This window comes from Antennarius striatus, chromosome 18, assembly GCF_040054535.1.
Source record: "Antennarius striatus isolate MH-2024 chromosome 18, ASM4005453v1, whole genome shotgun sequence".
NCBI classification, from domain to species: Eukaryota; Metazoa; Chordata; class Actinopteri; order Lophiiformes; family Antennariidae; genus Antennarius; species Antennarius striatus.
The window spans coordinates 15,207,640-15,232,500 of record NC_090793.1 but is presented as its reverse complement, the minus strand read 5'-3'; the positions used below and the strand labels follow the sequence as shown (position 1 = coordinate 15,232,500).

The window sequence follows — 24,861 nt, the reverse complement described above, 5'->3', positions numbered from 1 at the left end:
ATTTCTGACACTGTGATTTAGTTCATGTTCCGCCCAAGACACACCTATGAATTATTAATCATTTTTACCACATTACTTTGTGACCATATTGTGTGTGGTTTGACTAGCAAAAGGAACTAGGCCACACCCTGAATGAACCTGCACCATGCACATGTAAACATCCAAATAGGCCACATTTTGTATCAGTGTTGACCTCACCAGCACATTTTGTCCTCGCCCTCAGTGGGGGTCCAGGGGCACCAGTGCCTCCCTCCAGAGGTCTGGTTAGCAGAACACTGATCTCATACTCTGTGTCTGGATCCAGATGACCAATCTTGTGCGTTGTCTTGTCTACGGGCTGCAGGTCGTACATGGTGCCGGACACAGTGCGGTACTCCACCTCCCGGTCGATGATGGGGCCGTCTCCATTGATGCTGTTGGCGTTCAGCTGGATCCAAAGGTAGGTGGCGCCAACAGCCATTAGCTGAGGTGGAGCAATTGGCACTGGGGGCTCTAAGGAGAAAAAAAAAAAGGTTTAGAAGTCTGCTTAAACAAAACAAATTAAATGGTGGAAATTTTAAGCAATATACATAGCAATTATGTGCAGGTATTTCTCTAAGCTGTTAAGTCGTAAGACAAAAAACGACTTGTGTCAAATTAACGTGTTTCCAGGCTAAACCAAAAATAACCATTTCCAGGTCTGTACTGTACATTCTTTATAAATGCCTGTTGAAAAATATATGGTTAATATGAATATATGTTAACCTAACAAATTATTATTATTTTAAATATGCAGTAATCCCTCGTTACTCGCATTTAATGTGTTTCGGGGCTACTCGTAAAGAACAAAATTCCACGATATAGCGACAAATTATTTTTTTGATTATTTACGGTAATTTAGGCGTTTATGAAGCCGACCCATACTGAAATTAAACCACCTTATATCTGTATTACCTTTCCCTACACTCTTATAGACTGTTTAAAGCACTTTTGTATTAAGGAAAGTTGCAGGGGGAACCGTGAGTCAAAACTCAGCGCACACATGGATGCTGTCGACCAATGGCATGCGCGTATGGTATCACGTGACTACCTACTAAAAATCCACGATGTAGTGAAGCCCTGCATCTCAGGGGTACCTCCTTATTTTCATTATGTTTGACATTGTACAACAAATATTAAGTGCACGTTTTTGGGGATGTAATGCTCTTTTCATGCACATAAATGTGCTCTCATCTATATCAAATTCAGTTAAATGGTGAAACCTATTTAAACTTTTTAAATAAATATAAATAAGAGTAAGTAAATAAATCGGGATATATATGCATGCTACAAAAACAGTAGACAAGAAGCACATTCATACCTATGCATATACCTATATTATAACAACTGAAATCAAGAGCTGACGTCTGCAGACCTTAATGTATGCATATGCTGACTTTGAGTACATTTTCCAAAGAAAGAACAACAGCATTGCAGCTGCAAAAGAGAGGGAGATGGTGTGTGAGTGAATTGCTGCTCGAGTCAATAAGTAAGTCCAAACATAGTCCTTTTCAATCACAATAAAAATACAGGGAAGAACTGCTTGATTGGTAATTTATTAATGTATTGTATATAGGTGCAATCCAGCGGGGAAAAGCGTACATGGTAGCAGCTGAGAAGGAAGTATAAAAACATTGTTCACACAGGTCAGAATTCTGCATCATGTCATGGGGGAAATTGCTTGAGGTCTTCCATCAATAGGTTTGGCATTGTACTGCTTATAATAGTTTTTAGGCATTCCAAGTTTTATTTTCTGTCTGTTTTAGCCACATGTTACACCATTTCTTAACATTCTGGTGAAATAAAACATGTTAAGAAATGGTGTCTCAGTAGATTATTACTTCATCTCCACTGCATAACACATTCTCATACTTTTTAACAGAGCAAGGCTGGACTGCAGCAGCAAGATCCCTCAACGTCCACGGCACAGAGTAACACAGGGAGATAGATGCTCAGTAAACACCAGCAGTTCATTCTGTGGAATTCATACTCAACTGTATGTTTTAATGTCCTTGTTAAAGACGTTTATAGAATTCACCTCCGATCAAATACAGAAAACAGGAAGAAATGGTTCATTTTGACTGCCAGATTAGGAGGAAAGTGAACCCGGCAGTGAGCCCAGTTCAAGTTCTGTGGAACCGGTTCAGGGTCAGGGGTCAGCAGCCTTAGTTGGCATGAGTAACCCCTGTTCCCCAGCAAAGAGCAATCAAACTCTCCTTTAATATATAGTGGATACATTACAGGTGGATTAAAGGATAGAGACAAGTGAATGATATTGGCGAAATGTTTAGGCTACTGACCACGTTGCTGTCTGTTCCTCAGGTATGACTTATAAATGTAGAATGCAGCATTGCACATGATCTTTACAGATGTTAGTTTAACTGATAGAGTCTTTAACATGTTGTACTGTACCTGAACATTTGTGCTGTGAATGGACTTCCTATTCACATAATCAGCCTCATTACAGAACGAGCCTTGATGGGAATATATGTGTCATCAATGCAGCCAATTACATTGGAAAATCCTAAAAAAATTACTTACTAATCCAAGTCTGAGGTTGCAGCACAATGTCATTTAGAGAATATAATTTCAAATTTAAAAGACCTCTACACCATTCACCAGCAATCCTGTGGAACTCCTCCTTGATGGCTCTGATGGGTTTATTTCCAGGGAAATTGAGAAACCATGGTGAAAGCTATTTCAAGGCGAGGCACGCTGAGCATCTCCCTTGCATTGTATAAAAAAACTATGGTTTGCAAAAAAAAACCCAAACACAGCGCACGATACCTGCTGTGATGTGAGAGCATGACCGCGATTTGTTATGCTGCAAAAGTGAGGTCAATTTAGGTCGTGGACGTGTGTGATGGTTTGGGACGTGGAACGGTAAAGGTCATACAGATTACTGTCTGGATATGACAGGACATCTAAACGCGTTCTGATTATCATCTCCTGACGAATATTTAATTCTCTGTGAATTAATAATGCACCTTCATCAATGGACTCCTCGCCAAACAGACATGCCTGGTTTTCCTCTAAAATACCTCCAAAACAATGTTGAAATTGATGCTACATTGAAAAGGGTTGTCTTTTTGTACTTTTTGGTATTGGCCCCAATAGGTACAGTGACACCAATGCATGGAAAAAACAAAAATAAGTTGTGTCTATCACCCCAATACAATTGAAACAAACACTGTATGTATGACACCCACTGAGTCTCTCAAAGTATCCCTAACTTATTGTGAGTAGTATATTTGACCATTTAAATTTTGACATTTAAGTGAAAGTTGAGCTGCGTTTGCAGTCTTGGAGAAATCTTTCTGTGGATACAGCACTCTGTCTTCACAAATACCTTAAAATATTCTGAGGTGCAGTTAAAGATACTCTGTGGACCTTTTTAGACCTCTAGTAGTGCTACAGGGCTTGGTTTTTTTCAGCTCCTCCTTGTTTTGTTTATCTTCTTTACACGCTAGTGACATACATTCCTGCTAATGCTTTCTTACTGCTCCACTGATGAACAGGTGGTGGTGGGGACACAATACCATAAGCTGCAACGCTCCAATGAACTAAGGAAAAAGAAGAAGACTCCAGGCAGATGATCAATGCTAGATTCATCAATAAAGTATTTTAAGTATTTTGTTTTATACTACTACAATAATAATAACTTATTACTACTATTACTACTACTACTACTACTACTACTACTACTAATAATAATAATAATAATAATAACGATTAGTTATTAATTATTATTATTATTATGTTTTAGCTATACTAAAAATAAACACATAAACAGTCTGAACTAATTAATTTTCTGACTTTTACAAGGAAGGAATTTAAATGTTTTACATTTTACAAGTTGATTTTTGGTGTGCTTCTAAGTGTCAATAGATTATCTTACATATTACTTAAAAACTGTTGAATCTTCTTCTTCTTCTTTTCCTTTTGACTTTTCCCTTCAGGGGTCACCACAGCGAATCACTTGCCTCCATCTAGCCCTGTCCTCTGCACCCTCCTCTCTCGCACCAACTACCTTCAAGTCCTCCCTCATTACATCCATAAACCTCCTCTTTGGTCTTCCTCTAGGCCTCCTGACTGGGAGTTCAAAACTCAGCATCCTTCTACCAATATATTCACTATCTCTCCTCTGGACATGTCCAAACCATCTCAGTCTGGCCTCTCTGACTTTATCTCCAAAACCTCTAACATGTGCTGTCCCTCTGATGTACTCATTCCTGATCCTATCCTTCCTGGTCACTCCCAGAGAGAACCTCAGCATCTTCATCTCTGCTACCTCCAGCTCTGTCTCCTGTCTTTTCCTCAGTGACACTGTCTCTAGACCAAACAACATCGCTGGTCTCACCACAGTTTTGTACAACTTGTAAACTGTTGAATAAAACTACAAAATGCTGAGATTATTTGTAAGATGTAATGAATTCTACTAAAGCATTAATAGCTACTATGTATTTTATATTGTAGCTCATACAGGTGAAGCTAATTCTAAGTAATTATAGTGTTTTGTGATTTCTTAAATTGAGTCATAGTTTCCTGTGTAAAATTATTGCATTTAAACCTTGATTTCAATTGTTTGTCAAGTGTTGAATACTTGTCAAATTTATGCAGTGAAATATTACTAGATCATAAATTACTGGAACAAAAGATAAGTGTTCTCACATTACAGTCCTGCAGCTCAAAACAAGAGTGAGAATACATTCAATCGGTTTATCCAAATCACAATACTTCATCAGTGAAGATTGTTGTTTTATTCCTGTAAAGAGTTGTCAATGTGACTTAGGTATAACTATTTTTTACATCACCCTCTGAATAATACATTTATTTGTGTCAAAATGACCACACAAATATTTTTGCCCTTCAAAATACATAAAATGTTAAAAATACACAATATAAAAAGAATAAAGCTATTTTTTTTGCAGGAAGAACAATTTTTCATTAATAAATAATTTTTTTTTAGACTATGGTTTTAGTAAGAAGCATGAGAATGACCTTTTCTCTGCTATGCCATCAATATTTGCATAATCTTGCTTAAACCTTGGGCCATTTCTGGTTTAATGAAGTTTCTTGAAATGTCAGAGTTACATTATCTCAGCTGTAGGATTGTTTTAGGATTGCATTATTAAACAACCAAAAGACAATTAAAATTTGAAGGGAGAGTCTTTCTTCTATTTTTACCATTTATTACACAAAAATAGAATAACAAAAGTAGAATAATAAAACCAGTCCACCTTCTCTTTCACATGTCACATGTTCCTCTCTTCTAGTGTGAGCAAAAACCTGTCATTGTGAACAAATAGCTCAGGCCAGCAGCCAAGACATTGCTTTGGAATCAGCCGTTGTCATACAATACAATAGCAACACGTCCCAGAGGCTATGGTAAGTAGCACTAATCAGCACACACATGCAACAGAATAATGCCATTAGTCGCCTGGCTGCTTTTCATGGAGTTGTCATGGAGAGGTGGAAATCTCTGGGTATGTTTAGAGAAGCCTGATGTGTCCTACAGAGAATTGGAGGCTCTCTTTCAGCAGATGGTTACCCCACGGTGACTTCTGTCATAGGTCCCTAAAGTCCCACTAATCCAAGCTCCCTGTGTGGCTGTCAAAAATCACCTAAAGTGAACCAACTAATCCAGCAGGTCTTCTCCTGGACTCAGTCAGTGTGCGTGCTGGAGCCAGACAGAACAATGAGGTGATCCAAAATCTGTCTCGTGCTGATGTTCCTTAATGGTCTGTTATGTCTTAAAAGGGATTTAACGAAGTTAAGAGTCAAATAGCCTTGGATTTATTTAAGAAAACGGAACAAAAGGTGAAATGTGTGAGGCCATCGCATATAGTATGATAGTATTTTACAAAATATTGCTGCTGTAATGGTGAATGATATTTGAAATATTTGATATCACCTTGTAAGAAAAGACAGAACACCTGATGTTGCTGTGATGATTTCAAAGAGATGAGTCATGTGGTTTTCTTGTCTTGTGAAAAGCCGATGGCATTTACTTTAAAGACATACTGTATGTCAACATAATTCGGAAATGTTAAAAGTAGAAAATTACAAATATCTCCAACTAAAGTTATTACAAACGACATACAACAGGTTCAACTCAGTTACTTTAAAGCATTTTGCCATCTCAGTCAGTCATCTATTGAATTAATCTTACTTCCTCTATTTCTTATTATCCATCATAGATGCCTCTACAGCCATTCATTTTATTCCTTGTTATTATTTCAGACCAGAGATACATTAATGCAGAATGAGGCATTTCATTTAAGTTTGAAAAGGTGCTGCTCCCAAAAAGCAGCAACAGCTTACAGCAATGAATTGATTCCCGTCAATGCAGTAATCCTCTGTTCAACAACAACCGCAGATGCACTGAAAATAATGGATTACTGGTGTGTAATACAAGTGCTGGAACACTTTAGGATATTAGTAACTGTAGTCCCACTGTTACAGCCTCATGAGGCAGCTTTTTTGCGGCAACGAGGCCCGAGGAAAGGACACCGAAGTGAGCTCAGCGCTGGATGGAAATAGGTGACTACCCACAGATGACCGTGGCGGCCATATGCGGGGGTTAGTGAGCAGCTGCTGTCATGATGTTGACCAGACAAACGGCCTGGCAGCAGCTGCGTCCTCCTCCACTGCAGCACCTGCCTGCCTGGCAAAAAGCAACTACACCAATGCACTCTTATTCTCATTCTCTCTCTCTCTATCTCTCACTTTCATTCACACACACACACACACACACACACACACACACACACACACACACACACACACACACACACACACACACACACACACACACACACACACACACTGGTATGCACATAGACCCAACACAGCTCAGTAATAGTATTTTTTAATTACTTGATTCAGCTCTTCATCTATAAAAATTAAGGCAATAATTAGATGTGCTCATAAACCGTCCTGGAACCTCAGGCAGTGACTAGTTAAACAAACTAGTCTTAAATCAAAATCTATTTAATTTACATAATATTAGAGTAAAACCGTAAATCCTCCCATTTGAGAGGTTAAACCCAAAATATCTTTTACTTTACTAAAGCTCACTCTGTGTTTGTCTGGAACTGGAGTTGTGCTTGGTCTGTAGTAACGGTTGTTGTACCTTTTTTTTTTTTCAATTGTATTTCATCCATTTATTTTCTGTCACCGCTTTATCCACTGTTGCGGGTCACAGGGAGCTGGAGCCTATCCCAGCTGGCTTAGAGCCTGAGGCGAGGGTGACTCCGCGCGCTATGCGAGTGCATCGCGGAGCCACACAGAGACACAGACAAGCACGCATGCACACACACACACACCTACGGTCAATTTGGGAACAGCAAATTAAACCTAAAGTGCATGTTTTTGGAGGTGAGAGGAAGCCGAAGAACCCACGCAGACACGGGGAACATGCATACCACGCAGAACATGCAAACTCCACACAGAGCGGGACACGAACCCGGAACCGCCTTGCTGTGCGGTGACAGCGCTATCCACTGCGCCACCGTGCTACCAAATTGTATTTCATATGATACAAATGTTGTATCATACCTGCAGCAGCAAAAACAAACAGCAGTCAATGAGACGTGGGTGAGGACATGTGGGACTCCCTCCACAAAGGCCTGAAATCAAACTCCTGATGCTGCACAAAGCATGGAAAACCACAAGGTGGTCAACAGAGGAGGTGAGGATGCTTCTTTGTCTGGGGGAACAGTTCCTGTGCGTTCGCATTGGAAATAAAGTAGTAGTATGTTTGTGTGGCATTGCTATGGTGACCGGTTATACTGAGGGGATGATACAGCTGTGGTGCAAATGAAACTGCAGACAAAAAAAAAAAGGCTAGTAGAGGTGGGGTGAGCTGTAAGTAATTGCAAATGGTGCAAAAGTGCCATTTGCAATTACTGACACATCCATCCACGATCATCCATTTGCCATTCACCACACAGAGAACAATAATGAGAGCTGCCCGTGCACCGCCGTAGCATTAGATAGACATTATCTTATAAATATTGTTTTTATTTTCCTGTCACAGCCACGGAGCCTCAGTTAAGACACAAGAGGTCCTCATTACAATGCGCAGTCTTCCTAATTGGGCTGCTGTGAAGAAAGAATTGATCTGCTCCTGATGAGAGAAGAGGTGGCCATGGGAAAATGACGAGCTTGGATGGCTGACCTTCGATTTTTGCCTACTCTCATTAGCTCTGACAAGGCCGTGCCTCTGCAGCCTTGAGTTGGTAATATGACCCAGAATTGTATGTTGAAGCTCAGCAGGCTGCAGGTGATTCCAACCAGGCCAAAAGAAAGGAGCCAGCACTTGGACAGGGAGTAATTATCCCCCTTTCAGAACCTCTGGCTGCACGACAGGAGAACTCGCCACAAAGGGGGTGTAAAGGGACTGCACTGGGTCAATCCGAATGTACTCTAGAATTACATGCAGTGCCATTCTGCTTAGGTGCATAAATTTGATTGACTACAGGCATGAAAGGCAGAAGTGAATATCTGGGATAATCAAGCATTCACACTCATCATGTTGAAGAAAAAGGCAGAGTATGGTAATGAGCGGTGGGAGGCGGGCGAGCTGGTGTGTCGGTTGAACCGGGTTCATAATGCAAAGAATCGCTCATGGTCACTCCTCCAAAAATGAATCTTGTACACAGTGGATATATTTAACTAAGATTTACAACTCCAAGACATTGCTAGGAGGGTTAAGTACTTGTTTAATGACTGACAAAAGGAGATGTCAACTTCTTAATGTGTGACACTTTTTGCCTGTGAAAACCTGTCTTGTCTTCCTGAGATGACACTGTCTTATGTTATCAAGGTGTGAAATCTCAGCAGCATGGGATTCTAGGAATGTTTCAAGTTGATAGAATTACCACATCTTAAACATTTATGACAAAATATCACTTAGCTGGTTTGTCTTGTGCAAAATGATTTTGTAGTAACACACTGACAGCAGCAATCAGCAAAAATATAGCCATCCAGAAAACAAGTGTAAGCAGAAGGAGTATGCGCAAGTGATTGTTTTGCTGAATTTATGCAAGTGTGGTTTGGATGCCTTTAGTGTGTCAGTAAATTTTCTTTGAGTACACCACTGAAACACACTTGGGCAAAGAGGCTTTATCTTCCTCTTCACTCTGCTGTGTCTGGGCCCGGCCATTCTCGCATGATTGACAGAGCTCGATCTGGACAGCCAGGATTAAACCTATCAATCACATAAAGCTTGGAGACAAAAAAAAAAAAAAACAAAGAAAAGAAAAAAAAAAAGAAGAAGAAAAAATTGGGCAGTAAATTCAATTGAGAGCACAGGAAGAAAATTGAGGTGAAGAAATATAGGAGGCCATTACTGGGCTATAGGGCTGTAGAAAAGTGAGGCCTTACAGGATTTAGTTTCATACGACTCCATAAATTCATATCAAATGACTGCAGGAGTGAAGTATCAGTGAGGTTACTCTAAACCCTGCTGCCTCTTGCCTTTGTGATCTTTTAGGGGGGAATTGTGCTCAGTCAAGGACAGCCTTTAAACAGGAAAGTATTAAAGTCCTCTGGACAACAAATCAACATAAAAAGCTGGTGTTTTCAGTGGTGCCTCAGAGGATTTTTTTTTTCATATACCAACATGCGGCGTTTCCTGTTTATCTCTTGTTGACTTTGCTGTATGCAGAAAGGTCATTTGCAAAGAAAACATGCCTTAGTCAGGGGGTGTTGGTGTTTTTCTTTGTTCTGGGACAAATACTCACGCTTTATGGTTAATTCTCCATAATTGGACACTCCAACCCCTTTATCAGAGTGGACGATGCAGCGATAACGTCCTGAGTCGCCCTTGGTTGTGTTCTCTACGTCAAAAGTGCCGATGAAGCGCCGGTTGTTCCAAGGTTTAGTGGCTTTCATCGGGGCCTCCCGTCCACCAATGCCCTGTTTGGAACAGAGACAAATACATGAGTAAGCCTCCAAAATGGCAAGGTTTAATAAGCAAAGTGGCCTGACCTTGTGCGTTTCAGAAACTCTGGTCAAGTGTTCTTGTCGTCTGCTCGTGCACGTGTTTGCATTTGTGTCCTATTACTCCCATAGCAGGAATACATTTATCACAGGAATTCAGACACACACACACACGCGCACGCGCGCACACACACACACACGTACACAAACACACAAACACCATGGGCTCTCCCCAGCTGTCACCCCTCACAGCCGGCAGATGGGGGACATTTGTTCATTAGAAATATTTCTTCATTACTGTCATCGGGGGACTTCACTTAATGTTTGTTTTCCAGCTCCTGTGCTAATGAGGACGTGTTTGTTAAAATGATGGAGTACCTGGCAGAGGACCTTTAACCAGCATCATGCTCCCACTGATCACACGTGTGACAGTGTGCTTAACAGCAGAGCCGGCAGGGTTATGTCTGCCAGATGCACTACCTTTCCTGCTCAGAACAAGGTCAATTCTGACCTTGCAGCTCAGTTGTGCCGGTTATAGTATACAGAATCCACAGAGCCAACATCTATATAGGTTGATACCATACTATGGTGATCCGAAACAACCGTAATCCCCTAACTCCCAGACGTATGTGGTTTCTGGATGTCTGATAAGCAGGTGAAATCTCAAACATGAGGCAACAATATATCACTCTGGGAACACCTTGGCTCGAATTTGTTGAATGGTTTAAACCGTTACACAAGCTATTTATATTTTCTGAAGGCAAATCTGAAAATTGGATGTCAGGCTGGCAAGGAACTGTCAGCTTTAGGTTGTTAGATGAAGAGTCTTGCCATGAAAGTATGACAAAGTGCCATATCTGTGACATTTTAATGCAATTTTACTACCAATGGCGTTTTTTCTGTGATTCAACAAGAAAATATATCATTGCACTGACTTGTTTTTTTTAAATTAACTGGTGACCTAACCAATTCAACCACCACTCACAATTCAATATTCACTATCTGCAATCTAGTTTAGAATGATTAAGCCGCTACTCATAATTATGTTTTGAGACTTAGTGTTGTACAATTTAAAATGACATCTGCTTGCCAATTATGAAAATAACCAGTCTATGGCTGCGCTGAGAAAATTAATATTTGATCAAATGTAATTAACTTTAACTGTTTAAAAATAAACTTTTCACGCTTCGTCTTCTTCTTTGCTACATTTCTCTGGCTTGTGGCAGGCATTCCAATTATGAAAACATCCTTGACCCCTAAACCAGCCGTTGATCTGACGTACTTAGCATGGCTTACTGGAAGACCTGTGACATTAAGACTGCAGGCTTCTCAGACCCATTGGCACCATCTGATAAGAGCTTTACATATTAGACTCTCGGGTCTGTTCTGTAAGAGACATTCCTATTCCAGAAGGACAGGTTCCAATACTGATTCTACCCTCTTGATTTATTTCTCAATCTAAAGCAGAAATGAAATGGACCTCACCTGAAGCCAGAGGTGGAAATTGTCCCGTTTGCGTCCGTTGACGGTGCAGTGAAAAGATGCAGTCTGTCCCGCATTGACCTCCACTCCTTTAATGGTCAAGAAATGAGGTGTGGTCACTGCAAAAAAAACAAAAAACAACAACTTTTTAAAGCCAGGTCCAAAAACATTAAATGTTGATTCATCAACAGAACTGCGTTCTCAAAATCTAGCATTTACATTATGCTAATGCATTTTTGAAATTGTTGCACAATTTGATGCTACAAACAACTGAAACCGAAAAGATGAAAGCTTGAATTTTCCGTACATACAGTATGTCTGTGTACGTGCGTGCGTGCATGCATGCGTGTGTGTGCACGCTCTTTATTTTACTACCTGATACCCCTGAATGCAGATATTTCTTTGTGATACGCTTTCCTTGCAAGTTCTTTGAAATTAGACCGAATAGACTGATCTCACACCAATCAAAAACCCAATTTCTTCTTTTTCTGTAACCGTCCACTAATTGATTCTTCAAGAAATATTCCTCTCTTTTCCAGCTTTGCTCATTACCATCATATTCCCTGTCTGGGATAGACCTCAGAAAGTAACGTATGTAGAACATTTTTGATTAATGCTTCTATTCTGCATAGAAATATAGGCCAATTCAGAGGAGCGACCTTGAATCAAAACACAACCAAATCTCTAAAGACTTTGTAAACACTAATTCTATCACTTTCATCATCACAACTTTCACTTCTACGTAATATTTAATAATCTAATCTTAGAACTACACATCCTTTATAACTCTGTCTTGTCAAAGAATCCAGATTTTTAAAAAAAGACATCCATTTTTCACGTTGCTAATCTCGTCTTTGATGATGGCGGGAGCAGCAGACCACCTAGTGGAAAATAATCACACCTTTGAGCTAGATATTCCACATGGGTGTATTAATGGAAAATGAATTGGCTGTGCTCCACTGAGGAGTTGCTCTGATCACATGTCCTATCACTCAAAGAAACCCAATTGCCACTGAGTGGGTTATTGATCCACTCACACTTTTACACATTTAAACATTGATCACGTCGCAAGGGCTCATTGATTTACTCAAACACATTTATATGCAACACCTATCAGTATATAAATCCAACTTATTGGCATAACATTTGTTGGAATTCAGTTGCTTTCAAATGGTTAGAAGGTCATTAGTGCAGAGCTTTGCACTCAAAGCAATGAAGGCTAAGAATATAAATCAACTAATGTGAACTTGTATGGATTGATTCAGAATTAGGCTAATAATAATAATAATAATAATAATAATAATAATAATAATAATAATAATAATAATAATAATAATAATAATAATAATAATAATAATAATAATAATAATAATAGATAAGATTTATATAGTGCCTTTCTTGACACCTTTCATTCACTCCTCATTCATACTTGGTAATGGTAAACCACTGTGTGTACATGTGTGGCCACAGCTGCCATGGGGCAGAGTGACGGAAACGTGGCAGCCAGTCTGTGCCAACAGCCTCTCCGACCACCACCGGAACAATCACACACATTCACACACCAGTGAGTTCTTCATTGGAGGCAAGGAGGGTGAAGTGTCTTGCCAAAGGATACAACAGATGACCGGGAGGAGCGAGATTCGAACCGTCAATCCTACGATCATTGTAGTGTATGAAAACCGCTAAGTGCGAATTTTAGGAATGCGAAATGTGCTAAAACTACCATAAGTACCAATAAGCACAGCAATGACGAATACTGAAGAGCCCTCAGCCTTGTACTCCCACAGAAACATCGTAACCCAAAAGCTGAATAAGAGAAATTCAAAACATGCTGGTGATTATGTGTTCATTAGTTGTGCAGTACACTTTGTAGGGTTTGTGCTTATATTCAGTGGAAATCTGAACATCTGAGATATGAGATGCTTCATTGAATAACTTTCAAGGAGGAGAAGTATAGTAGCAGTATCCAAAAACAAGCAGCAGTATTCTGTAGGGTGATATTTGTTTTTCTTTCCCTTGTTTTGCTCTATTTCTTCTATTTCTCAAAGGGTAGATTTAACACAGCCACTCCAACATTTAATCTTGAGCACACTTTAGCATGTCAGCTTTGTGCTCATAAATCTTTAGGGAGCAAGGAGGTGGGAGGTTTACACTTCAGACTGACTATAGTAGACTCTTTCAAGGCCTTTTCTTTAACTGGAGGCCTTGAATAAAACAATGATACAGGTATTTGGGTTGGTGTCAGGGAAAGGACAATGACTTTTTGATGATATCGTTTTATGGTGAAGGTAGAAAGGACTTACTGCACTGGTGGCCCTGGACCACGACATCTTTGATGGCCAGCAAACCGCGCTGCCCCGAGGTAACGGCTTCAAACACAATCTGAGGAGGAGAGTGGAGACTCATAACACCGATGATAAATGGGCACATGTCTTCAAATGGCACTTCAGTGAGGCTGCCCATGTGCGCGGAAAAGTCCAGCTCTTGCTAATGTGATCTGCTTTTAGCTGGACTACAGCTGGTCACACAGCTGCAAGCCACTGAAGTTATTTCAACAATATGTCATGGTTGGAAGGTGCAATGACATGCAAGTGTTAAATTAAGTTTGAGCATTGAGGCAATTAGGACACAGTTTGTGACAACTATAGTACATGAGCCAGGTGACAATGATAACGGAGCAATGTTTAAGGCGCCGCTGACTTAGTTCCATTGAAACAGCAATAACATTTTCATATTTTGGTACTCAACCCCCCAAAAAAAGTTTTGCATATGAAATTATGCAAATGTCACTTGTGAAATTGTAAGACTTGAGAGATGGAGATATTCTAATGGTTACAAAAAAGTGACAGAGGAAACATCTGCAGTGTCAACTCAAAAACAATCCAATACGTAAACACCAACTTGTAGCATCACACGCTTTGGAGTCTGGACCGTATCAAAAATGGCATACAAGTATTATCTAATACGCAAAAATAGTATTTTTGCTAACATGTGTAACCATTATTTGAGATCAATAGTAATTTCCATCAAGAACAGTGCGGAAAATTGTGCACAGCAGCCTAGACAACATTGGAGTAATTAATATTAGGTATTACACACTATATATTAAAACTACATGAGAAATTATATAATTACAAGGCTAAATGCATGTTGTTCTCAAAACTTGAACAATGTTGGAAAAGGTTACTGCAGCTTACTGCAGTTTACTGCTAAACTGTAGTAAGCTCAGCTTTTTTACATGTTCATTTCAACCTTGTGGTCAATTGGGGTCTACGGAGCAATGCCGCAGGGGTTTTTATCTTTAGATGTCCAATTTGTCCTGAGCAAGTACAACTTCTAGCACAAATTAGCGTGTGAAAGGTCATTACTGTGAGTAAATATTGCGTAGAAATTTGCTGTAATTGCATGCTTAACTGTTTATATAAGATGTGGTTTGTGTGATAGGCTAATCCTCACTTAGCAGATACTTGATCATGAACTGGGGTGAGTTCAAATTAGTAGAAAGCTAGTGCAACTGGAGATATTTCAGAAGGACAGTATCTCTTTTTTGAGAAGAGGCTGTTGTTGGATTTCACAGTTGTTGCATGTCTACCATTACTTAGTAGATATGCAGGTTGCTATTTCTGATAATACAAAATCTGAAATCACGTACAACTGTGCTGCGTAGGACTAACATGACCCTATTTTAAGGACCAAAACATATGTCCCTGAGCCCTGGCAGAGGGTGTGTCCCTGCAGAATGTCAGAGCTATGTGTTTGCTGGCTTGCAGTGTGTTAAAAAGGGAAACAGAACGTCAGTCCCTTTCCAAATGCAGGGTGTGGCGCATAGACTCATTACACCACATTGACACAGACCATACATAGTTTAAATTCCATTGTTCCCTAAATAAACCTACAGTCAACGGTACATATTAATGGAAAAGTTCTGTAAAGGGTGTCATCAAGAAACTGTTCTTAAAAAGCCCCGCAAGGCTCCACACTTATACGTCTTGGAGATTTCTTCCATCGCCTGCAGGCAGAGATAGTTACTATCGTCAGGAAAGCAAGATGCCTTTAGATAAGGCTATCCAATTATAAATTTCTTTTTTTGTCTTTTGAAATATGAAAGTGAATGTCTTTGGTGCTAATTATGACCTCATTACCGGCTAATTTTAAAGGAAATTAAAAGGCCAACCACTCCTCATACCAGACATATGAACAAGCCCTCACTCTCTAATTGAAACTCTTTGTTTGTGCTACACACATCAGTCAGTGTGCCTAATAGCTGCGATATAATTGATTCCAACATCAATGATAATGCAGAACATAATTGGGTGTGACCCACAAAGTGAAAATATTCACGTGGGAGGAAAGCTGTTGATATCACAGCAAAGTTCACCATTCTCATTTGGGTTCACCATATCTGTCTCGTTTGAGAGAGACATGATGAACCCAACACTCATTGTCTACATCACCACACTAGCAATCCCTAAGGAATGACAGTAAGTGCTCCATTACAGTGGGACTGATTAGCTTTACCACAGGTTTACTCTGTGGATATCTAGATTATATTTGGCTATTTTCACTCACTTGATAGCATCAGGTAAATAATGGATGTTTAAGTACATATTTTGATATATCTATTGCATGTTCAGAACACATTTCGATTGTGTGTTATCTTTACCATATTTTTCCACTCAGCAGTTTTAGATGCCCATGAATATTTCAATTACAAGTTTTTGGGATGATGTGACAGAAGAGTAATTATTAAAGGTTGGAGAGCTTGTGATGACTAAAAGTCTTACCTATAATTAAAGAATAATTTCCAAGTATCAGAGGGCTTCTCTTTGACAATTGAATAGGTTACTATATAATTACAGCCACCTATAATTAGCACCATGTTAATTAGTAACAATTTTAAGCATTGGTCTCTCTATAATGTTTCATAGCGCAGATAAGAACCTTAGCATTCTCTCATTTACTAATGCTGCCACTTTGTTTCTAGCACAGCTACAGAGAGAGACAAGCCTTCCACTGGGGTTTGAAAGCAACAGTTGCTGGGAAATTCCCTGAACAAATTGGAAAGCATAATATGTCATTTGGGGATAATATGTCATTTGGGGCCTAAATGCCAACCCTCTGAGCAGAGGTTAGCCGAAACACCGAAAACAGCAAGTCAAGCTGCTCAGCCATCACTTTGAATGATAAAAAAAAAACACAACACAATGATTTGTGTGGAGGCAAGGATTGGAAGTAGTTGAATCCATATTGATTGATATTCACAGATAAAAGGTGTACCTATTTTTTTGAACAGGATCAAGCTCTTAGAATTGTTGTCTGAATTTCATTTCAACCAAATGTAATCTATTTACAACATGATGTGCCTCTCCTCCAGCGATCCTCCTTCCATTTATAAATGTCTTGAGCTGAACAACAAACATGTGACTGGACTGCCTCTGCATCATTATGCCACATGAGGGTCGACATCGTGTCAACAGCAAGCATTGACTATTAGTTGCAGGAGCACATTCTGCCTATCTCGACTGTTGCTTTCCCCTGTTCAGTCTTCCTTTTGTCAATGTGCCTCTCATTAAGGATCCTATCTTGCATCCAGCACTGATAATCTCAGCGGTGTCCCTTGTTAACTAAGTTATCAGGGTTGCCATCGTGAGCCGACAGAAGGACCCCCCTCATCTGCACCATAGACCTGCATTACCAGGCTATAATGAAATAACTCACCAAGGGAGTGTCTCCCGTTGGGAGGTTAAGGGGTCTCTCTGCATCAATTAACATTTAGTGGACTCACGGAACAAGCCTTGCAAAGAATAATAGCAAGGCAAGTGTGAAATCACCTTGCCCCGGATAGTAGTCATGTGCATTGGTAAGTGAAAATGAGTTTTCGGAATTGGAAAAAGACAGCGGTCTCAGATACTAAGGGAAGAGAAAGGATCACCATGGATACAGAGGTAGCCCCAAAAAAATCAATTATCATAGGTGTTTAGAATTAGATATTGTGGGACTGTCTGATATTCTAAAACAATAAATTTTTCTGACTCCATACAGAGAACAGGCTGTAATGGATTTGACACAACTAGAAATGTTGCATACAGTAAGCAATCTTAAGATTGCAATGTGGGGAAAAAAAATAGAAGTGGGTTAAGGCTTCTTACCTGGTAGAAGTTCGGCCAATAGGTACTGATGGCCAGCTCTATCTGTCCCCATTGGCGAGTCGCTGGCCCTGACACATTCCAAACAGGCATCCCCATTGGGCTGTTGTTTTCCTTGATAAAGACATTTAGGTGTCCTGGGTGGCTGTTGTCTCTGCCTCCTATGTAGTAGTGGAAGATAACGCAATGGGTATCGTTCTCCTTTAGCTGCGGCGTCAGCAGTAAAGCCTTCTGTCCCGCAAAGCGTCCCGATGTGTTCACCATCATGAAGGCTGAACCTGCAACAGAGTTTTAAAATATGAATGGAGCAAGTTGAATCAAACCAGCTGTTCAAACAGCTTCAGGCATATGATTAATCTTTATAAAAGCTCATGTAAGTGTTATTATCATCCAGGGTCTAACAAACAATTGTAAACCCAACTACCTTGACGTAAGAGTAAACATAAACCAGGACAAGTATACAGAAATACTGTTTCAAAAATAATTGAATTGATGTGACCGGGGAAAGGGAAGTGTGGGGCTCCCTGTTGCTGCCCCCGCGACCCAACTAAAGGTAAGCGGAAGAAGTTGGATTGATGGATGGATGGTTCATATGTCAAGTTCTATGTCTATTGGTTGGTCCACAACTTAGGTTGACCACTGAAAATGGATTGCCATGAGGCAATCCATTTTAAGCATCTCATCAGTTGAAGTATCCTGAGGATTCCTTTCCTTCAAGGGTAACTTTGGTATTTTACAACCCAGACTTATGTCCCAATATTTTTTGTGCAAGACAATGGGAAAATGATCGATGGAGGAAACAATTTTTGAAATTGGTCCCAGTATTGAATGAGAGCAATGCAGCTGGAAGCTACCAAAGAGGCTAGTATGTAGTTTTTTCAGACAAATATGCATGTCCTCACAAAGTGCTTTTTTTTGTTTGTTTCTTTGTTTTATTCCTTGGCTGTTTATTTGTTTGGTTTTTTGTTTTATGCTTTTTTATCACTAACAGGGTCAAATTGTTATTGGAAAGTGAGAAGACAGACGGATGAATTGCATCTTTTATGACTTGCTCTGGTCTGTTTTCTACTATGTCAAATTCTCTTTCAAAAACCTTTAGTCAAGAATCTTCATTTCATGTTTTTGCCAAATCAAATGTCATGTCTCAAATATGTTTGTGAATCAAATACCTGTATAATAATTGATGTTCTTACAACTGCAACTGTTTGGATTAAATAAAAATTTGTCTAGAGGTTCATAATAATGTGCTATAATAAAATGGTGAAGTATCTAAGCCCATTTTTGTCATGTTTATCATTTTGGGAAAGTCAGCATGGAGATTTTAGCATTTAACTTAAAGCTCCACTCGACTTAAAGCATTTTGCAGTTTCTTTTAATGTGAGTTCTTTTTCCTTTATATAAATTTCAAATAACACATGCCCTAATCATTTAATATTATGTAACATTTGGTGTTTAAAGTTACATTACATTTGTTTGTCATTGAGAAAGTTACTCATACACATACACACGCACAGACATGTACGTGCACACACACACACGCACGCACGCACGCACGCACGCACGCACGCACGCACGCACGCACGCACACACCTTTAGCATTGCAGATGTATCAACAGTCAAGTTTTGTGTTTTTAAGCACAAAGGACATGATTTACTAAACTATCTCTAGATTTCAGGAGAAAATCGCTTTATTTTACAAAAGACATCAGTGAACTTGTAGGAAAAGATTGAGGAATTTTCACCTCTTATTGAAGAAGCTTCTTCAGATCAGATTCTTGGATGAAAGGCGATAAACATCTACAAGGTTTTCGTAAAAGTTTCCTAGAAATTTAATGAAGGTCCAAAAATCCAGACACTCATAAATACCTCATAAATACTTCAGTTGTAAAATGAAAAACAATTTACCAACTCTGGAGTTGTGTTTATCATGAGCCAGGTAAAGGCAAATAATTCTGTATAATGCATGTTTAAAGCAAAGTGTGATGGCCATGTTAAAGTATTTATCTTGTTTTTATATAAAATTATAAAATAATCTTGATTCTAGGATTACAAAGCCTTTTCTCCTACATATGGAAGTTTTGTATCTTATTATTGGAAGGACAGAAATTCTCCTCTCATTTTCATTTATCAAAATACAAAGACGATAACACTACAGTTGGCAGCAGTTTGAGAGGAGTGATTTTTCCCTCAATGACAGAGAGAAGGGAAATGATGAGAAATCAATAAGTTGAAATCTATTTGCCAACCAAGCCCCATTTAGATTTTATCGCTTTGGTTCAATATTAAAGGTTAATCTAATTTTCTCCTCTCTAAAACACAAGTAAGAATTATGATATTGGCAAACTTTCAAGGAGATGCAGAACACATTCTATTTGTCATCATCCTATTTAGCTTGGCTTTGTAATGAGATGGCACATAACGTAACGGCATTTGAGACACGGCCAAAAAGGCAGCGTTTATGTTGAAATACATCATTTTGAAAGTGTGGTAATGATTAGAAGACACATTTTGCTTAGAGGTGAAGCAAACAACCTCTTAGCTCCACTCAAATGCATGTGAGACAGATTTAATACACCCTGAATCCAAATTTTTTTTATATCAAATTTAATATATGGTAAATGTCAACTAAACCACTGGTCTCGCTTCCAAAGTGCCTCACTCAAACAGCCTCTGCTCCATCAATGACTGGAGGTAGTCCACTTGTGTTGTTGTGCTGAACTTACATAGATAGATACTTTATTAATCCCAGAGGAAATTGTATTGTATTGTATTGTACATACTCTCACCAATTCCATCTGTCTACAGCTTCTGATAACAAGAATGTTGTGTTGTTATTTGACTCGTGTTCCTAAAAGACTTGGTTTCGTTTCCTGTGGAGATTCCTCCTTGCTTTCTGTTGCAGGCTGGGCGTGGCTGGGCAGTCGAGGGACGGTATATCATCTACCTCCGCTCCTGTCTCCTATCCGTCATCTACACTCCTCTTCTTATTCCCATCCAGCCTCTGCCCAGACGCGGGTTGATTGACTTATGCAGCTCATTTGTCTCCTCATCGCCTTTGGATTGTTCCAGCGCCCAGTCTTGCCTTCGCAACCCGTTCCAGAACGTCTGAACCTGGAACCTGAAGTTTAGTTCTACCTGTGTTCTTTGGACTACATTCTCTACTAGCTGCCAGCTTTGTTCACAGTAAAATTATTTTGTTACCTTTCATCGGCCTCAGCTCTGCTTTTGGGTCCTGGCTTTGTGATTGTCGATAAAGACATCACAAGTGGTCCCATCCAGTTTACAAAAAGAAACAGAAGGAGGAGAGCGAGCAGAGGAAGACGAGGAGGAGGAGCAGTTTCTTGTGATGACACAGAAACTGTTTTCTTGGGTTTCTGTTTATAAGTATTTTATCATAATTAAGCTCCCACAAAGATCTGTATTGCAGTGTTGTAATCTAAAATAATCTACCCTAATTATGATAATTGAAAAATAAACAAATTACAATCTTTCTGTGTTTGACTAGTAGTCACTAAAAACATTTACGGCGATCCCTTGTATAGGGAAACGCTCTCCACAACCAAGAAATGATACCAATGGAAGCTCACTGAGTCTTTCTGGTTGGGAAGAGATTCTTGGCCACCAGACTTTTTGCCTCCTAATTTTTTCTGCACCGCTCAATGACACTGACAATGACAATGATCCACTTTAATGCTAGATTTTAAAAAAAGCCCTAAAGAAAATGTAACACACAGATCCTTCTTTATATCCCCCTTTTTAAGTGCAAAGAGTGAAACCTTTAAATTTTACATCTTCTACACGTCAATTAACCGCCTTCCTACTCCTTTGGTCAAAGACCGCTTACCCTCGTTCTCCACTGTAATAACTGACATCATTAATAATTTCTAGCCTTTTTCCTTTATCTCTTAAAATCTTTATATTTAAGAAACCTATTACCAGTCCCAACAATCTGGATAAATATATTCCAAATTTCTAATCTATCATTCCCTTCAAAGCTATTAAAAATAATATCTGCCATACAAATAAGAATCCTCAAGACATTATTGTTAATCTTATAGATGAAAAGTAAAAAAAAAAAGACGGGCATCACGCACAGGATTTCAGGATCCAGTATTTCTTCTTTTTTCTGAAGTTCTTCTCATGCAAAAGCAAGTAATAAATGCATTGTGATATGTCGTCAGTCCAGAAGCAGCTGTGTGATTTTAACAAAATGAATAATGACGTTCCTGTCCTGGCAATAAGAAAACGAGAAAATGGTTGTGAAGATGCAGTTGTCAATCCTTTGATGAGAGGTGAGAGCATATGTGTAATATCTGTCATCACCACTATGCCAGCTAATGTAGGCCAGAAATGCTAACTTGTTGCTTAGCAGCAATGATTGAAAATTAACAGAGCCATAATATTGCAGCAGTAGATCCAGAGGAGCAAGACTGAGTCTGTGAAAAAACCCCACACTACAACCAGCTGAAAAATCACACGTCACAGCCCTCCATAGTCATTCAAGGTGTTCTCCAGATTTATGTCTTGGACACCCTTCTCTTCTTCATTTATGATCTACCAATTTGCCACATATTAAGTTAATCTGAAATTGAGTTCCACAGCTACCCATCCCAACTTAGAAGTTGACATATTTGCAAATTTTGAAGCACAAATCAATCACAAATCATTCCATTGTATCTAACTGCACCAAAATGCTCGTTCACACATTGATCAAATCCCACCTTGACAAAGGTCATCTTATTTCGTTTTCCTTCACAATTTCCTCCATAAAGGAAAACTGCTTCACAATTCAGTAGCCTTTTTCATTGTTAGAACGCCTTTCGCAGAGCATATTTCTTCTGTCCTTCACCTGTTTGCTTCACTAACAAATACTGTATTGATTTCAAGTTTCTACTTTTACTTTTAAGACTCTTCCCTCCCTGTATCTGATCTCAAATATCTGTATACCCCCTCATAGCTCAAGTATTCTGCCCGGTTGACTGTTATGGGGTTCAGAGCCATGTCGTCCCTCACCTTTGGTACTCCCTCCCAAAAGTCATCTGTACTAACTCCTTAGGTTTAAATTCTGCCGCAGTGCTGCTGTATACACATCTAGAGTTATTAAGCTGTTTTTGACCTTTTTTCCTGATACATTGTTGATTTGGATGCATTGCTGATTGCTTGTACTCTGTTGTCAATTTATTGTCAACTGTGTACTCCGTGGGGTGTCCTTGAATTTCCTGAAAGGTACCCATAAATAAAATATATTATTGTTGTTATTACTATACTTCATCCCACTTCTTCAATTATGCTGAGCTTCCAACTAAAAAAAAAAAGTCCAAAAAACACAATTGTACTAAATGAGAGAATATATCAATTTTGGAAAACAAGAATCATCCTTCTAAGTGAAGGCTGCCTATGGCTCAGATTTTACTGTTTCACTCTCCTCCTATGTTGTCTTGTTATCATTTCTTCTGTGTGTAAATCAGTTTGTATCAGCATGTTGCTATCACAACAGGTGAAGAATGCATGAAACAGACCTGCTGTCCAATCACCATCACCTTGCAAGGAAGCTGGATTCAGTAAATGTTTAGATCACATGTTAACTTCAAGATGAAGCAAGAATCATTGGATGACATGAGACCAGCACTTTAAAAGCATGTCAAAATATATAAAAGAAACAAAAATTGGCATTTTATATGAAGGTAATCGCCTCTACCCCTGGCAGTTTCTCCCCAAATTTAAACATGTCACAAAACAGCTCATTTGACAAAATAAAAAAGAAAATCAATTAGTTTTCATTCTCATATTAGGAGGCACAGAAAAACATTGGTTTGATAAAAGCCGACACTAATAATCAGTTGATGAATTGTTCAAATGTAGCTCATTTACAAAGACAGATACTTGCACCACTGCTGTCCTCAATAATTCAAACAGGTTGTTTAGTTTTTCATTTAAATAAAAAAACATGTTGTGATAGCTTTGCACAGGAGATTCATGCAAAGTTTCTTTGTTCATAATTACAGATGAGATTAGGCAGTCAGATACTGCAACACCCCTGAATTCAACATTTTACCCTGACCTACACAGTTTTGTGCCTCTGGCTTCCTCAAAATGTTGGGGTTTTTTCTGATTATATCTCATCAGGTTTTAGAGATGTGTACCTAAAAAGCTATACAGTGCGCCGTCGTTCCTCGCAGTTGATGCATTCCAGGAACCACACGCGATAAACGAATTTCGCGATAGAGCGACAAACTATTTATCTTATTATTTACAGTAATTTAAATGTTTATGAACCCTCCCCATACTGATATCAAACCACCTTCTATCTGTATCACCTTTTCCCACACTCTTTTTGACTATTTAAAGCACTTTTGTGTCTCACTGAAGTCCGAGACTCACAGATTGTAACGCACGTCCGGATGCCATCAGCCAATAGAATGCGCGTTATGGTATCACGTGCCCGTCTACCAAAAATCCGCGATGAGGTGAAATCACGAGCGTTGACGCGTGAATGCGCGAGGATGCATTGTAAAAGTGAAAAATGGACCTTGACCTACTTTTTCATAGTGCCTCCCTGAATATAACACCTTTTGTTTCGTCTATCTTATCCAGTTCCTGAGATATGTGCAAAAAAAAAAAAGTACAAACGTTGAAATTTGACCTCGACCTAGTTTTCTCAAGGTCAACATCATCATCTCATTTTCATCCCCTTTGCTGCCCGAGTAATGTGCTTTTAGTTTCATCTTTCTATCTGTAACGGTTGTCAAGATAATTGGTGGATGAACGGACGAACACACACAAACACTGACAATTACAATACATCACCGCTTCGCAGATCAATCAAACAGCATTTGTATACCTTTTTTAAAAAAAAAATTTCTTGTTAATAATTGTAATAAAAACAAAATAGTGTTTGTATGAAGTCACTTCCTTTCTAAAAAAAAATCACAGCGGCTTTTAGTCTTAAAGTGTAATTATTTTACAGACATACATGTAAATATTATCACATCTCTTCCTCACTACTGAAGGAGTTGTGTAACTGTAGCAACAGCATTGTGAAACTCCTGTCACCAAATCTGAAGCCTAGAAATCAATCAGATTTGGGTCATCAAACTCCAATGCAATATGAGGAAAGTTCTTCCCCCACCCACCACTCCACCCAACCCCATTTCTTTCTTCGTCCTCATGGTTTGCATTTGGTTAGTATGGCATTTCATCATTCTGCCATGGTCACTGTCTTATGCAGGTGAAGAAGATGACCACAGAACACTGATTGTGATTCAGT

The 24,861-nt window shown here is 39.2% G+C and overlaps 1 protein-coding gene across 1 annotated transcript in view; it reads right to left on the bottom strand.

Moving 5' to 3' along the window:
- Positions 1–24,861, bottom strand: part of LOC137612718 (receptor-type tyrosine-protein phosphatase mu-like) — a 154,177-nt gene that overhangs the window by 83,450 nt on the left and 45,866 nt on the right. The window contains exons 3-7 of the mRNA XM_068341389.1: positions 17,598–17,872; positions 13,752–13,830; positions 11,452–11,567; positions 9,768–9,942; positions 199–492 (exon numbers count right to left, since the gene is read on the bottom strand). Of these exons, the coding sequence (XP_068197490.1) occupies positions 199–492; positions 9,768–9,942; positions 11,452–11,567; positions 13,752–13,830; positions 17,598–17,872 (939 nt within the window). The remainder of the gene's footprint in view (positions 1–198; positions 493–9,767; positions 9,943–11,451; positions 11,568–13,751; positions 13,831–17,597; positions 17,873–24,861) is intronic.